General features: G+C 36.5%; 1 protein-coding gene across 2 annotated transcripts in view; it reads left to right on the top strand.

The window, feature by feature from the left end:
• UACA (uveal autoantigen with coiled-coil domains and ankyrin repeats) overlaps positions 1 to 15,509 on the top strand; it is an 87,368-nt gene that overhangs the window by 55,731 nt on the left and 16,128 nt on the right. For both annotated transcript variants that reach the window (XM_012801973.2, XM_012801974.2), the window contains exons 6-12: positions 1,500 to 1,570; positions 1,674 to 1,780; positions 4,545 to 4,726; positions 6,326 to 6,363; positions 9,459 to 9,527; positions 11,023 to 11,130; positions 15,228 to 15,260. In XM_012801973.2, coding sequence (XP_012657427.1) covers positions 1,500 to 1,570; positions 1,674 to 1,780; positions 4,545 to 4,726; positions 6,326 to 6,363; positions 9,459 to 9,527; positions 11,023 to 11,130; positions 15,228 to 15,260 — 608 coding nt within the window. The remainder of the gene's footprint in view (positions 1 to 1,499; positions 1,571 to 1,673; positions 1,781 to 4,544; positions 4,727 to 6,325; positions 6,364 to 9,458; positions 9,528 to 11,022; positions 11,131 to 15,227; positions 15,261 to 15,509) is intronic.

Below are 15,509 nucleotides of genomic sequence, written 5' to 3'. Positions count from 1 at the left end.
ACATTGAGGCTGAAGTTGGTAGCAGATACCTCCATAACCCCTCTTATAGGAAGGGAAGAGATTATGGAGGACCGTGTGATAGGTCTTTAAGGCCTAGCTAGATTCAGAAGTAACACACTTGCTGTTGTCAGATTTCTCTGGCAAGATGTAGGTCATATGGCCAAGCAAAGCTGTAAGGGAGATTGGGAAATGTAGGTGAGTTACCACTTGGTCATGAAAGAGAGGACAATTAGAATTTGGTGAACAGCTAATAGTCCCTGCCATCTAGTAATAGTCACTTTATGTGTTCAGTATACAGGGTGTCCATAAAGTTCATTTGTATATAAAATAGATACTGTTTTCTATAGATGCCTGTATTATAATTCTGGAATTTATTATGCTTTCTTAATAATTGGGTCTGGATTGTTGCTAATTTTCTAATTCTTGAATTAACATATTCAGATTTAGTTTATTTTTTAATTAAGATTGATTATATATTTCATATAAAGGATTTGCTGAATTACAGACATGAGCAATGAAAATTTGCTTGATTTTCTTATATGTGTTTATTTTAATTCTGTTGCACGTCACCAAGAAAATGCTGACTTGGTCAGTACTTTTGTACTAATAATTTATATTACTCAAGGCTTACTCATGGGGGCTCAGTGCCTGTAGCTCAAGTGGCTAAAGCACCAGCCACATATACCAGAGCTGGTGGGTTTGAATCCAGCCCAGGCCCGCCAAACAACAATGACAACTACAACCAAAAAGTAGCTGGGCATTGTGGAGGGCACCTGTAGTCCCAGCTGCTTGGGAGGCTGAGGCAAGAGAATCTCTTATGTCCAGGAGTTGGAGGTTGCTGTGAGGTATGATGTCACAGCACTCTACCCAGGGTGACAGCTTGAGGTTCTGTCTCAAAAAGAAAAAAAAAAAATCATGGGGATTGTAGACACAATCCTATTTTATGAATTTGACAATAATTTTTTCCTAATCTAAATATGAACTTTTAGCATTGGGCAAGAAAGCATAATGTGATTTTATAATTTTTAGCACAATGACTCTACTTTGCATTAAGGATAGACATTGTAGTCTCTGCTTTTACAAGGAAATATGAATTGTATGATTCATACTTTACTGTGACTGTTATATAATAAAAGATGAATATGACTCTTTCAAAACTATGAGCTGATACTTCAAGGATCAAGTGTTTAAAAAATATACACTAAGTACAAAACTTAAGCTTGATTTTCATTTATGCTGACCCTTAGAATAGTGGCATATTCTCGTCTTCTATAAGGCTGACAATATTCCTTGGTCCTAATAAATTATTAAAAACTTACAAAGTATCTTGTCTGATTTTCAGATAGAAATTGATGCTTATAATGCTAAACTATGATTGAAGGATGTGAAGCTTGGTAGTTTAGAAATTAAAGAACTTCTGCCTTCTATGGACCTAGAAAAGTACCATGTGTCTCACCAGCAGATGTTCATCATTTATCATTTTCCTTTGTTCCTTAAAGCAATGGCAGACTGTCCTTCCAGCATACAGCTGCTTTGCGACCATGGGGCCTCTGTGAATGCCAAAGATGTAGTAAGTCAGTTTATGTTTATTCTCATTTCAACTCATGTATTTTAAGTTTTATGTCTTGGGAGATTCGTTGTCTTAGTGCTATTCTATTTTTCCTGTTGCTTAGGATGGGCGGACACCACTTGTTCTGGCTACTCAGATGTGTAGGCCAACAATATGTCAACTGCTGATAGATAGAGGAGCGGATGTTAATTCCAGAGACAAACAAAACAGGTAATTCTTTCATCGTGGCTCCCCTGAAGCCATCTGGATGTGCAGGGATGGAAAGGCCAAGTCACAGCAGCACCCCTGTGCTGTGACTTGGCTTGTCTCCCCCTTTCTTCTCCCCTTTCTTGGCTTGCTCTTTCTTGGAAATAGCATTCACTTCTCATTTTTCTTCAAAGCTTGCTGAGGCTCAGCGCCTGTGGCTCAAATGGCTAAGGCGCCAGCCACATACACCTAAGGTGGCGGGTTCAAATCCAGCCCAGGCCCGCCAAACAACAATGACAGCTGCAACAAAAAAATTAAAAAAAAAAAAAAAAAAAAGCTTGCTGAAAAAAGAGAGGAGAGGGAACTAGGGAAAGATGATAGGGTAAATGCTGAATAAAAACAATGATTAGGGTCATGTTTGGGTCAAAGGACTGAAGGAAAGTGGAATTATATCCCAGTTATTTTAAACTTTACTGAAATAAAGGTATAAAGTAGAAGAACTTAGCTGGGCGTTGTGGCAGGTGCCTGTAGTCCCAGCTACTTGGGAGGCTGAGGCAAGAGAATTGCTTGAGCCCAAGAGTCTGAGGTTGCTGTGAGCTATGACCCGATGGCACTCCACCAGGGCGACAAAGTGACTCTGTCTCAGAAATGAAACAAAAGAAAACAATACAAAAAAACCCCTTCTGTAGTCTACAGTAGTGAATTTTCTAAGAGTAAGATAATTCGTGAGTGTCTTGGAGCTGAACACATTTCAGTATAGATTTTTCTCAGGGTGTTCTCTCTGCTTACCCTGCCAGGGCACAGTGATACCTCCTTTTCTGAACTGAGTCTATAAATCTATACCCCAAGATTTTGTAGTTTACTTTTGCTTCTTTATTTGATACGATGTTAGTTGGTATGGTCTGATGATTTCTATCCAGAGTTTTACCTATTTGCTTCTGGTGCTAGCTATGTTAAAATTCTGATTGTATGGTTATAAAGTATCTGCAATACATCTTCTCCATTAGTTGAAGTACTATAAGAAATTAAAGTAAAACTTCTGGAATTTTATAGATTAATAACAAGTAAAATTGTTGTTTCTTTTAACTTATTTATTTATTTATTTATTTATTTTTTGAGAGAGAGAGAACCTCACTTTGCCATCCTGGATAGAGTGCTGTGTCATCATAGCTAACAATAACCTCAAACTCCTGAGCTCAAGCAATCCTTTTGCCTCAGCTTCCTGTGTAGCTGGGACTATAGGCACCCTCCACAACACCCAGCTATTTTTAGAGATGCTCTTGTTCAGGCTGTTCTCAAACTCCCGAGCTCAGGCAGTCTACCTGCCTTGGTTTCCCAGAATGCTTGGATTATAGGCATGAGCCACCGAGCCTGGCATTTTTTAACTTAATTTTATTCTTATAAACATATATCGTATGGTTAGTAGTTCATTGGAAGTAGATAAGTATGAAAAACAGTCCTTTGTCAGATTTTATAGCTGTTTTTATTTTTCAGATACCTTGAAGGAGGAAATTCTTAAGCAATTAAATCATTAATATGGCTGAGAAAGGAGACTTTTATATTACTTTGTTTTTGCAGATACTATAATCTGATTCCAAACATGATTAAGGAAATTCAATTTTAAAATTAAATTTAGGGTGAGAGAGGGATGATCTTAGTTGATTCAAGGTTAATGCCTTATATTTTTATAGCTATTTTTCTTTTTAAAAGAACTTTTAAAAATCTATGTTTTTTCAATGGAAGTTCACAAAAGTCAACGTGGTAGTGTAATATATATATTGTATAGACTAGATAGCAAGTGGCTTTAAAAATAATTTATAACTTTAGTTTCTGACACCCTGTACTGCAGTTTTTTAAAATCCTGTTTTATAGTATTTTTTTAAACCTAATAACAAACTTTTAAAATGCCTATTGTGTATATATTTTTGTACTGGCAACTGTGGGGGGTTAGGAAGTGGGATGAGGATATAAGAAATGGAACCTATTTACCAGGTATAGGTAAGTGTCGGTTTCCTTATGAAATCCATCGTTCACAGTAGAAGACAGGTATAAAATAAGTCACTTCATTTCATTAGGTGTTGGTTCTCTCACCAGTACAAAAAGAGGATTAGACAACATAATTTCTAGGATCCTTTTAAATTTTCATGACAGTTTAATTGTTTTGTTGTATAATTACTATTTGCTAATATACTGTGAAATGTTTAAGTGCTGATGGGTCCATCACAGTAGAATAAAGCATGGGTTGGTGTTGCATGGGGTTAGCTGAGGAAGGTTTATTTGAGGAGTCTTAAATGTGAAGACGTGAAGGTCCTCAGGTAGGAGAAGCAGGGCTTCTAAGCAGAAACATCAGGAATGAAATCGGATTCTTCTGTGGGAGAAAAAGAGATTTATAGGGGAGGTTTGCATGATGTAGTTCAATTCATGAAGGGACTTGAATAGTTGGGGTTTTGAGCAGATGGGGTGACAGCATCAGTTGTTGAGGAGTTTTGTAGTGATTATTTACCTGTAGGTTATTGACGTGGAATAAATGTTAGTTTGGTAGTAGAAGTAATTAAAGTGTATGAGATAAGAGATTTTAGCTCTGCAACCTAAGACAGAAAGCAAATTTTTTTATAAATGCAATGAAGTTAAAATATAAGATAATAGAAAGTAAAATATGTATGTATAAGAGAGAGGACTTCTCAAAGTAGTAGCTGTTCTTTAAGAAGGGGCCTCTGACAGAATATATCTGAAATATTTCTTTGGATTTTTCTCAACGTCTTGTATACTCTTTCTTTTTCCATTTTAGAACTGCTCTCATGCTAGGTTGCGAGTATGGTTGCAGAGATGCAGTAGAAGTCTTAATTAAAAATGGTGCTGATGTAAACTTGTTGGATGCCCTTGGCCATGACAGTTCTTACTATGCAAGAATTGGTGACAATCTGGACATTCTAACGTTGTTGAAGACTGCATCAGAAAATACCAACAAAGGTATCAGCAGTTTTCTGTAACTAGAAAGTTCCACACTAATGAAGAGCAGTTTTTTAAAAAAACTTAGGTAGTAGAACTACAATTTGTAAGAAGCAAAACTTTCCTCACTGTTAAGTGGTATTGGTTCATCTTCCTCTGTTCCCTGGATTTCCTACTTACATTATAGTCACTGGTTTGAGGCAGTGTATTTCATTTATCATCTAATTTTATCAAGTGAACGCTAATATCCTGTAGAATAATTTAAGTACTGAAGAAGAAGAGTCCATTCAAATATTTCACTAATGTTTTTCATAAAGAAGGGTGAAACTTCTAACTTGGATACTTAAAAAGTTATAAAGAAAGAATTATTATTTAAACATGTATACAAAATATTCAACTGATATTTATCAAATGTGTATGCCAAGTATTTTTCTATTTTTCTATGGTATAAAGAAAAATTGTAAAATACAGAAAAACACAATGAGTAATTAGTCACTCATCCTACTGCTTAGGAGCCTCTGTTAACATTTCAAGGAATATCCTTCTCATCTTTTCCCTATATATAATATTGAGATCCTCTATAATACTGAGTTGTAGATTCCTTTTTTTTTTTTTTTTTTAAAGATAGAATCTCACTCTGTCACCCTGTGTGGAGTGCTGTGGCCTCATAGCTCACAACAACCTCAAACTCTTGGGCTCAGGCAGTCCTGCTTTAGCCTCCCAAGTAGCTAGGACTACAGGCCCCCCCCCCCCCAATGATGCCCAGATAATTTTTCTATTTTTAGTAGAGATGGGGTCTTGCTCTTACTCAGTCTGGTCTCAAATTAGGCTCAAGCAGTGCATCTGCCTCAGCCTCCCAGAGTGCTAGGATTACAGGTATGAGCCTCTGCACCTGGCTTACTTTTTTATGTGATATATTTTGAAGGCTTTTCTCTTATAAATAAATATTTTTCCATAGTATAGTTTTTGCTGATGCATAAGATTCCATTTATTTAAATTTCATTTTATGAAGCAATTTTCTATATATAGTGTTTAAGTTATTTATAATTTTTTCACTAATACTAAAATGTTATTGACTGTACTTATGTGTAAATTTTTTAGTGTCTTTTTGTTACCCTTTAGGATCAATTTCTAGAAATTGAATCACTGGGTTTCAGGGTATGCACATTTCTTTAAGACTTTGGCATATGTCGATAAATTGCCTTGCAGTTTAGGAGTGCGTTCTTGTAGTTCAGGAGTGCGTTAAATTGCCCCCCCCCCCTTTTTTTTGCAGTTATTGGTCAGGGGCTGGGTTTGAACCCACCACCTCTGGTATATGGGGCCGGCGCCCAACTCCTTTAATCCATAGGTGCCGCCCTTCCCATTTCTTTTTTTTTTAGCTTCTTCTCTTCCCTAGCATTGAATATTATTTACCTGTATGTTGTTATAAGAACAATTTGCTAATTTTGTAGCCAAAAATGATGGCATAAGTTTTGGAAATAAAACTAAAAAGTAGTAAGCTTTAGAGGAAACTTTAAAATTTATTTATTTAATATTAACTCGATTGTATAATCAGAGAGTATGTATCTCTTCAAATTAATCTGTGTCTGTGTTTCTCTCTTTCCTTTTTTAAATCTTTAGGTAGAGAACTCTGGAAGAAAGGACCATCTTTGCAACAGGTAGATCTTAATTTAGTTTTAAAAAATTATATGTATTGTGCAATTTAAGTAAAGTGCTCGGTAAAACCAGTTAATGATCATGTATAACTGTTCTGAGTTGAAATGTATTCTCTCTTTCTCTTTTTTTTGAGACAGAGTCTCACTCTATTGCCTTGGGTAGAGTGCTGTGGCATCAGTTTAGCTCACAGCAGCCTCAAACTCCTAGGCTCAAGTAATCCTCTTGCCTCAGCCTCCCCAGTAGCTGGACTATAGATGCCCACCACAATGTTTGGCTATTGTTCCAATTTTTAGTAGAAGTGGGGTCTTGCTCTTTCTCAGGCTGGTCTGGAACTCCCCAGCTTAAGTAGTCTGCCTGCCTCTGCCTCCCAGAGTGCTAGGATTACAGGCATGAGCCACTGAGCCCTACCAAATGTATTCTCTTTTCTCAGTTAATCATGGCCAGATAGAACCTAGGAATTAAGATCAAGAGGTCCGGTCAAGATACTGTCACTCAGTTTGAAACAATGCTTTTAATTACAATGCATGTCTCTAATGGGAAATGAATAGCCTCCTGAGGAGGACCTTGAACATCCAGCTCTTTCAAGTGTTAAGTATTATGCCTTGTTAAATGGGGAATTTTAGCTAGCAGGTCATAGACAGTTTCCCCTTATTCTCCCTTAGTAACTGAGCCTTGTATTTACTGTTACAGGCGAATTCTTACAATGCAGTAAGAAATGAAGAGAACAGAGTTCAGAACTGATTATATATTGTGATTTCAGTGGTGCTATTAACATTTTTATTTCTTTTCATTTTTTTCTCTGTGTATATTTAATTGAGGACTTTACAAAATAGCTTAATACATGAAATAATTAATACTTTGTGCTAATTTTTATTATGAAATCACTATTGTGGTTTTGTGTTCTAGTTTGTCTTATGTTTTCCCCATCTGTTTACATTGAATTAAGTGGTTGGGTTATAGCACTCTGGCTCAGAAGCAAGTGTAGGCAGCTTTCCTTTCCTGCTGGCTCTTCCCTTCCAGGCTTTCAGCTTTTCTCTAGTGAGAGGAACCTGAGCATTTCCAAACCCTGAAGAGAAAGTAATCAGGTACCTTCTAAGCAACTCTGATCATCATTCTATATCATTTCTCTACCTCTCACCTGAATCTGAAAGCTATCTGAAAGCTTGTTTCCCTTTCCAGTCCATTTAGTAATACGTTCGTGTATGGTCATGTCTGTTGGCATTTTTCCATCTGGAGCAACTGCTCCAAACTGCTCCCCTGTTCCTCATATAACCTCAGTGGGAGTAGAGTCAAATAAAATGTACACTGTTACGTCTATACCAGCCATCTCCCATAGAATTAGAGAAAAATGATTCCTATAATATACAGATATTTAAAGTAAAGAATTATTGAATATTATGATGGGAAGGGTGCTCTGCTTAGTGCTATAGGAGTTATCTAAGTACATATAAGGAGTTAATATTCTATTAGGAACAGAAAGACTACTGGCTTCTAATTACTGTGTTTCCATTATTTATTTAATACACTTATTAATATCTGCTATGAGTAGAATTTATTCTTAGACTAAGGGACATGTAATCCCTGTTATCAAGAAGCCTTGTGTAGACTTACTCAATTGTTGGTTCCATAGGTTCTGTTAAACACCTGCAATATGCCAATCGTATTCTCAGTGCTGGGGATGGTTTAATATGCAAAGTCCCTGTCCTCATGGAGCTCCTAGCATAGTAAAAATGAACAATAAGCAAGTAAATATTTAGTATTATGGCAGATGCTATGCAGAACAACAAAGCAGAATTAAGGGGTAAAGAGAGAGAGGGGAGAGGGTGGGTGGGAGAAGCCTCACAGGTTGAGGAAAAGGCAGGTACCAAGCTCCTGCTGAGGGAGCATGTTTGACATGCCAGTGGGCAGCAGAAGGCCACTAAGGCAGGAGTGGAGAGAGCAGGATGAGCCTTCAAAAGTAACCAGGTGCCAGATTAAGAAGAACCTTAAATGGTAAGGTCTTTGGATACATACACTGGGAACTAGCTAACAGATAGGCAGGAGAAGGCAGGCTGTGAGCACCCAATCAGTGGTTCATGGGATCACATCAGGAGCTGGAGATGCAGGAGAGGTCTTTTTAGTGTGCTAATACGGCTTTGTCAAGAAGATGGACCAAAAGGATGGGTTGATTTGCTATATCTGAGGTAGGGTAGGATGGAGAGTGAAGGCCGTGGGTAAGGATTCTGAAGAGAAGGCTGGAAATGAAAGTAGTACGTGAGAAGATGTCAGATTCCTCTTGAAGAACAATCCTTTGGTAGAAGGAATGAGGCTAGAAACGTAGTTTGGGCCAAATTGTGATAGAAAGCTTTTTAATGAGAATTGTCCCTCATTTCAGATCAAACACTTTAGAATAATAGTTTAAAAACTTGAACATAGCTCAAGTAATATAAAACATGAAAAAATTATCTTGGAGAATTAAGGTAGCTTTTTTTAAACTCTAAAAAAGGAAGAAAGGAATAGCTTTCTAAATTAGTTACTGTGAAGATTGAAAGATGAATTTGGGTGGGAAAAAGGGAGGTTATTTTTTCTCTTGTTTAATAAGTGTGTTTTTGTTAAAGCAAATCTCTAAGCTGGAATAAAGTTTCAAATCAGTAAGTGTAAAAGACAGAACATATTATTTAGAGATCTTTTACATAATTGGATCAGAGGATTGTCTTGTTCTTAAGACAATGCCTTTTGATATTTTATTTCAGCAATGCGCAGAGAAGTAAATAATTAGTTTTTAAACTAATTCTTTTGGGAATAGTATTTATTAAAAATTCTCCTTTTTAAAAGTTTATGATTTTAGTTAAAATTAAATCTTTTGTAATTGTTTTAAATTCTATCATTTAGTACTTGAAAATTATATTTGATGTATTTGGAACCTATTCTCATTAAAGATGCTTTCCATTTGGGGCTTCTAAGTGGAAATACTGCCACCTTGTGTTTTGTGTTGCAAAGTTTAATTTTGGATAAACTGAAAGTCACTGTGTGTGTTGTTTATTGAGGAATAGGAATGTTGTTTATACTTCTCTATATTCTAATACTTGCTAACCTGTGTTTTCTTGTTTTACCAAAGCGAAATTTGACCCACATGCAAGATGAAGTAAATATGAAGTCAAACCAGAAGGAGCATCAGAACGTTCAGGTAAAAAGGAAAAAAAATCCACTTGGTATCTTTCTTTAAAAAGAACTCCAGTGTTGTCTGTAATGGGATGGGGGAGAATAGGGGAAACAAAAGTGTGGGGAAGGAAGGAGAGCACATTAAAATGATTTATAGGTCTGTTTTCTTGCCCAGTCTTTTCTTTTCTTTTCTTCTCTTTTTTTTTTTTTGAGACAGAGCCCCAAGCTGTCCCTCTGGGTAGAGTGCTGTGGCATCACAGCTCACAGCAACCTCTAACTCCTGGGCTCAAGCGAATCTCCTGCCTTAGCTGGGACCATAGGCACCGGCCACAATGCCCGGCTATTTTTTTTTTTTTTTTGGTTGCGGCCGTCATTGTTGTTTGGTGGGCCTGGGCTGGATTCGAACCCACCACCTTAGGTATATGTGGCTGACGCCTTAGCCACTTGAGCCGCAGGCGCCGAGCCTGCCCAGTCTTTTCTAAAAGAATTGACTTTGTTACAAATGTTTGGGTCAGTATTATGTAATTGAATTATATTGCATTGGAAGTATGGTATAAGAGGTATTGTATTAATGCATATTTGAGTAAGCAAATAATTTAACAACTTTATACAGCTCTTTGGTTTAGATGAATTGTTACATAAACCATACATTATGCTCATTTTACAAAATTAATTATAATGATAAAAGTGATGGTCTTTAATGTAAACAAAATGAAATCTGAACTTTTAAAAAAGTATTTTGATTTAATTTTGATTAATAAAAATAATTTTGTTAAGCTCAGCACATGTCCTTTATCTTTTATGTTGGTCAAAGCTTTCAAAAAATAATTATGTGGATTATGTTAGAGGTAGAACCATAATTAATTATTTTATGAGTGCAACATCTTTAAATTATAAATTGAATAGCTGTTTTCAATATAATAAAATAAAATAATTTGATTTTTCTTAGTTTACTATGTAGTGTCAAGAAAGTGAGCTGTGTTCTTAAATTGGAGGCTTTAATGTTTTATCAGCAAACTGAAATGATGATTAGTTTAACAAAAGTATTAGAATAGTCTCATAAACTTGGGAGGTCTTAAGCAAAAGTTAAAATGGCATATTCTTCTGCTATTTTCTGTTTCTAGGCAATGCTTTTATTTTTTATTTATTAGAATGATGATTTCCCTCTGGTAGTATATACTTAAAGTTACTAGATATCATAGAACAGTAATTTTCTATATTATTTGTGATCTGCAGGTTTTAAATTGTTTGGATATCATTAAAAGTATAGTATCCTTGTACTTAATGTGTTCTATATATGTATGTATCTGTATGTGATCGTGAAATTCTCTAAAAAATTTATTTTAAGGGCGGCACCTGTGGCTTATAGGAGTCAGGTGCCAGCCCCTTATACCAGAGGTAGCAGGATCAAACCCGCCCTGGCCAATAACTGCAACAAAACAAAACAAACAAATAAAAATTATTTTGAAAGAATTGCTTTTTTAAGATTGGTCTGGTCCCTGTTATCTTTATTACCTAAGGATCTGGAGATTGAAAATGAAGATTTGAAAGAGAGATTGAGAAGAATGCAGCAAGAACAAAGAATACTGTTGGATAAAGTCAATGGTTTACAATTGCAGTTGAATGAGGTAAGTAATCTGCATTATAAAAGAATCCAACACTGTTTTAATACTGGTAATTATCAACAACAAATTGTTAGTGATGTGATAAAGGAGGTAAAATTAGGTTATCACTCTTGAGGAGAGTTATATCTTACTAGGGATCAGAACCTATATGTGAAACTTTTAATGTCAAATATTAATGTAAAGCAACAAAGGCAACTAATGAGAAAGGACAGTGCAAGGGACATTCAGGAAAGTGAGAGATCCTTGTAGGCTGTCTCTGAGGGGACACTTCCTGCAGGAGATTATACTTCCCTTCAATTTTAAAGGAAGTGAGAGGGTATCAGCATTCCAGAGAGTACTGAAATCACAGAAGCAGTAATTTGTAATGTATTCTCTGTTGTATAAAAAATTAGAAATGCAAGAAATATCCATAAATGGTTATTTTTAGAGGGAAAGTACATGAAAACCAGTATAATCAGTCCACTCTTTAAGTACACATTATGCACATGACTTGTCACAGGTGAAGTCTTACGTAATATTTATATTTCAAAAATTAAAAAGTAAATATGTGATTGGTATAGCTGTGTCCTTCTGGTTCTAATTTTATCTCTTTAATATCTTGCTATCTATTTCAGATTTTCCAGAACCTGAATGTATCCAAAAGTAAATTGGTTATCTTATTCCCAAATCAGTCGTCCCCTTTTTCTTTATTCTAAGAACAACATTGGCTGCCACCCACACATTAACCTAAGAATCATCTTTGAGTCTTTGCTACTTCCTCTACCCCTAGATTGATTTAGTTGCCTGGAGAATAGTCACTCACATTAAAGTTGCGACAGGCTAACCTCTAGATTGATTAAAGAGCAAATGAATGAATTGCTAGATAGTATAAAATATTCATCCAGATGTGGCAGAGAGAGAAAAAGTCATAAAAAATTTGCAGGTCTAGTTCAAAGAGAGATAATTATTGATAATGTCTAAGAATTTAAGGAAGAGATGATTTCAGATGATTGTGCTGTACAAATAAAAATATATAGACATGGCTAAATACCACTTGGAACAATACACCATCAGATTTAAAGAGAGGATCTTAAAAGTGGTCAGAAAGGAAGGTCGGACCGTTAGGAAAATTTGTATTGGGAGAAAGAGGGACCTAATATCTTCAAAATGCTGATAAAAAATGAGCCTTCAACCTAGATGATTCCAAAATAGGAGTGACGGCTTTCCAAAGACTGGGAGAAGTTGCCTCCATAGACCCTTGGGAAAAGAACTGCTAAAGAATGTACTTAAGAGGTTGTACTAGTTTGCTTTCCCACCAACAGAATGAGTGTCCCTGTGCCTCTGCATTCACACCAGCGTTTGTTGTTTTGGGACTTTTTGATAAAAGTTGTTCTCACTGGACTTAAGTGATAGGCATCTCATTGTGGTTTTGGCTTGCACTTCTCTGATGATTAGAAATGTTGAGCAGTTTTTCTTATTTGTTGGCCATTTGTCTATCTTCTTAAGTTTCTGTTCATGTCTTTTGCCCGCTTTTTAATGGGGTTGTTTGCTTTTTTTCTTGCTGATTTACTTGAGTAAATTCTGGTTGTCAGCCTGTTACTGGATGTATAACCTGCAAATATTTTCTCCCTTACCATAGGTTGCCTATGTATTTTACTCATTGGTTCCTGTTTCAATCTTCTACATGTGGCTATCCAGTTTTCCCAGCACTATTTATTGAATAGGGATTCTTTTCCTCAGTATATATTTTGTCTGCTTTGTCAAAGATCAGTTGACAATATGAAGATGGTTTTATATCTGGATTTTATGTTTTTTTTTTTTTTTTTGAGACAGAGCCTCAAGCTATCCCCCTGGGTAGAGTGCTATGGCATCACAGCTCACAGCAACCTCCAACTCCTGGGCTCAAGCGAGTCTCCTGCCTCAGCCTCCCAAGTAGCTGGGACTGCAGGCGCCCACCACAATGCCTGGCCATTTTTTTTTTGGTTGCAGCCATCATTGTTGTTTGGCGGGCCCGGGCTGGGGATTCGAACCCGCCACTTTAGGTATATGTGGCTGGCACCTTAGCTGCTTGAGCCACAGGCACCGAGCCTGGATTCTATGTTTTGATCCATTGGTCCATATGTTCTTTGTTCTCTTTTCTTATGCTAGAACCATGCTGCTTTGTTTTTTATAGCCTTGTAGTATAGCTTGAAGTCTGGTAAATCGATGCCTCCTGATTTGATCTTTTTGCTTAAGGTTGCTTTGGCTATACATGATCTTTTCTAGTTACCTATATAGTGTAAAATTATTTTTTCTAGATGTCTGAAAAATGACAGTATTTTAATGAAGATTGCATGTAATCTATAGATCACTTTGGGTGAGCCAAAGGAAAAAGAAGTTAAAAAAAAAAACAAAACACCTGCACTTGAATGTTTATAGCAGCACAGTTCACAATAGCAAAGATGTGAAAACAACCCAAGTGCCTATCAATACATGAGCACATTAAAAAATGTGGTATATTTAAACCATGGAGTTTGAATTACTCAGCCATAAAAAATGGTGAACACCTCTTATATTAACCTGTGTGGAACTGGGGACCATTCTTCTAAGTGAAGTATCACAAGAATGGAAAAACAGATACCACAGATACTCACCATTAAGTCAGAACTAATCAACACTTACATACACATATGGAAATTACAGTCACTGGAAATCAGGCAGGTGGAGAGGAGGGCAGAGTAAATTCACACCTGACAGGCACTGTGCTCACTATCTGGGTGATGAGCACACTGATAAATTTGACTCAACTGCTACAAAAACAATTTTTGTAACCAAAATGTTTGTACCCCCATAATATTCTGAAATAAATGTAAAAAAGAATGTACTTAAGTATGATGAAGTGTAAATACAGAGGAAAGATGTGGGATATAAGAAGCTGTTGAGTCCAGAATTTGATACACTACATTGATAAAATTAATATTATAACAATTAAATACTAACTTTGATAGTATGGTTAAAGGGGTCACTTCTAGATTAAGATTATAGCTTGAATATGTGTGTTTACTTGCTTTTCCATTCCCATCCCTACTAAATGACAGTAAAGGGACATTTTAAAAGCATCCTTCAGGACAAATGGAGCAGGAGTCAATACCACAGTAACAAAATGTTGAACCTGGAAAGCAGATAAATGAAAGATAAATGACTGCATAGACTGAGAGTCAGAATCTGAGGCCAGCAGTGGGGAAAGTGAAATGGTTTATGATGTAGAACCCCCCAAAGGCTTAGGAGTTGGTGGGTCCAGGTAACACTAAATCTCCTCACTCATTCCATTCAGCTGCAGTTGCCCTTTTTACTATTTTACCCTCAACAAAGATTAGAGATTTAATCCCTGGAATCTCTGGAGAGGTTAAACAGAGTCTCTGAACTGGGGACTGAGTATAACTGAGGGTAGGTGTACCATACAGAACACAACTAGATTAAGTTCATGTGTCATTCTGAGTGCTGGGACCCTCCCAGACCCCCACCACACCTCCTAGCTACCAGAATACTGTCAGCGAGTCCTTCAGCAGCCAGGAAGTCTTCCCAAAGGAATCTTTCCAGCCCAAGAGGTAAATACTTAAAAATACTGAAATGAGGTATTCCTTAGCTGGTTGGCCTACCCATATTAATCTTGCAGTAAAGCCCTAGTCAGACACAGGTTTAGACCATCCAGTCGATTCTTCAGTGTTCTGCTCTTAAACATGGGCAGAAACCGAGGTTAGAGATCTAAGGAGAGCTTCAACCATGGAAGGTAGAGACTAAACAGACATAAAAAAGGACTAAATATAGTTGGGGCCATGGATTGGAGAGGAAGGAGTAGAAAAAAGATGTGAAGAGGAAGAGCAAGTAGGACTTGGTGGTTGTTGAGTTCTCAAAAGAATCCATGGTGCTTCTGAAGCTGGTTAGAGGAATGAACAACAACTCATACAATATGATACAACTCATACATAGCAATGAGTTGCTAATACATAGACATTTTCTTCTTATATTCTTGACCCCAATCTCATAGGCAAGTGCCTGTTTTTTAAAAATATATTTGGCAAGCATATTCTTTTCAAATAAACTTTGAAGAATTAAAATACATTTCTTCTTTTTAAATTTAGGAAGTAATGGTTGCTGATGATCTGGAAAGTGAGGTAGGATGATATATTTATTTTAAAGCTGTAGAATTGGCTTTTAAGATGAGGATGATCTTGTAGTAAAGGCTTAAGTCCGGAATTGAGATGAAGGATCCCATTTTTGGTTATTGTTAAAAGGGGAAAACAAAATTTTCATGTGACTGTAAAAATATGTTTTGAAGGGCGGTGCCTGTGGCTTGAAGGAGTAGGGCACCAGCCCCATATGCTGGAGGTGGTGAGTTCAAACCCAGCCCTGGCCAAAAACTG

This window comes from Otolemur garnettii, unplaced genomic scaffold, assembly GCF_000181295.1.
Source record: "Otolemur garnettii isolate 467f Iridium unplaced genomic scaffold, OtoGar3 scaffold00011, whole genome shotgun sequence".
In the NCBI taxonomy this organism is placed as follows: domain Eukaryota; kingdom Metazoa; phylum Chordata; class Mammalia; order Primates; family Galagidae; genus Otolemur; species Otolemur garnettii.
Note: the sequence above shows the minus strand (reverse complement) of the source record. Positions and strands in the feature narration are given on the sequence as shown.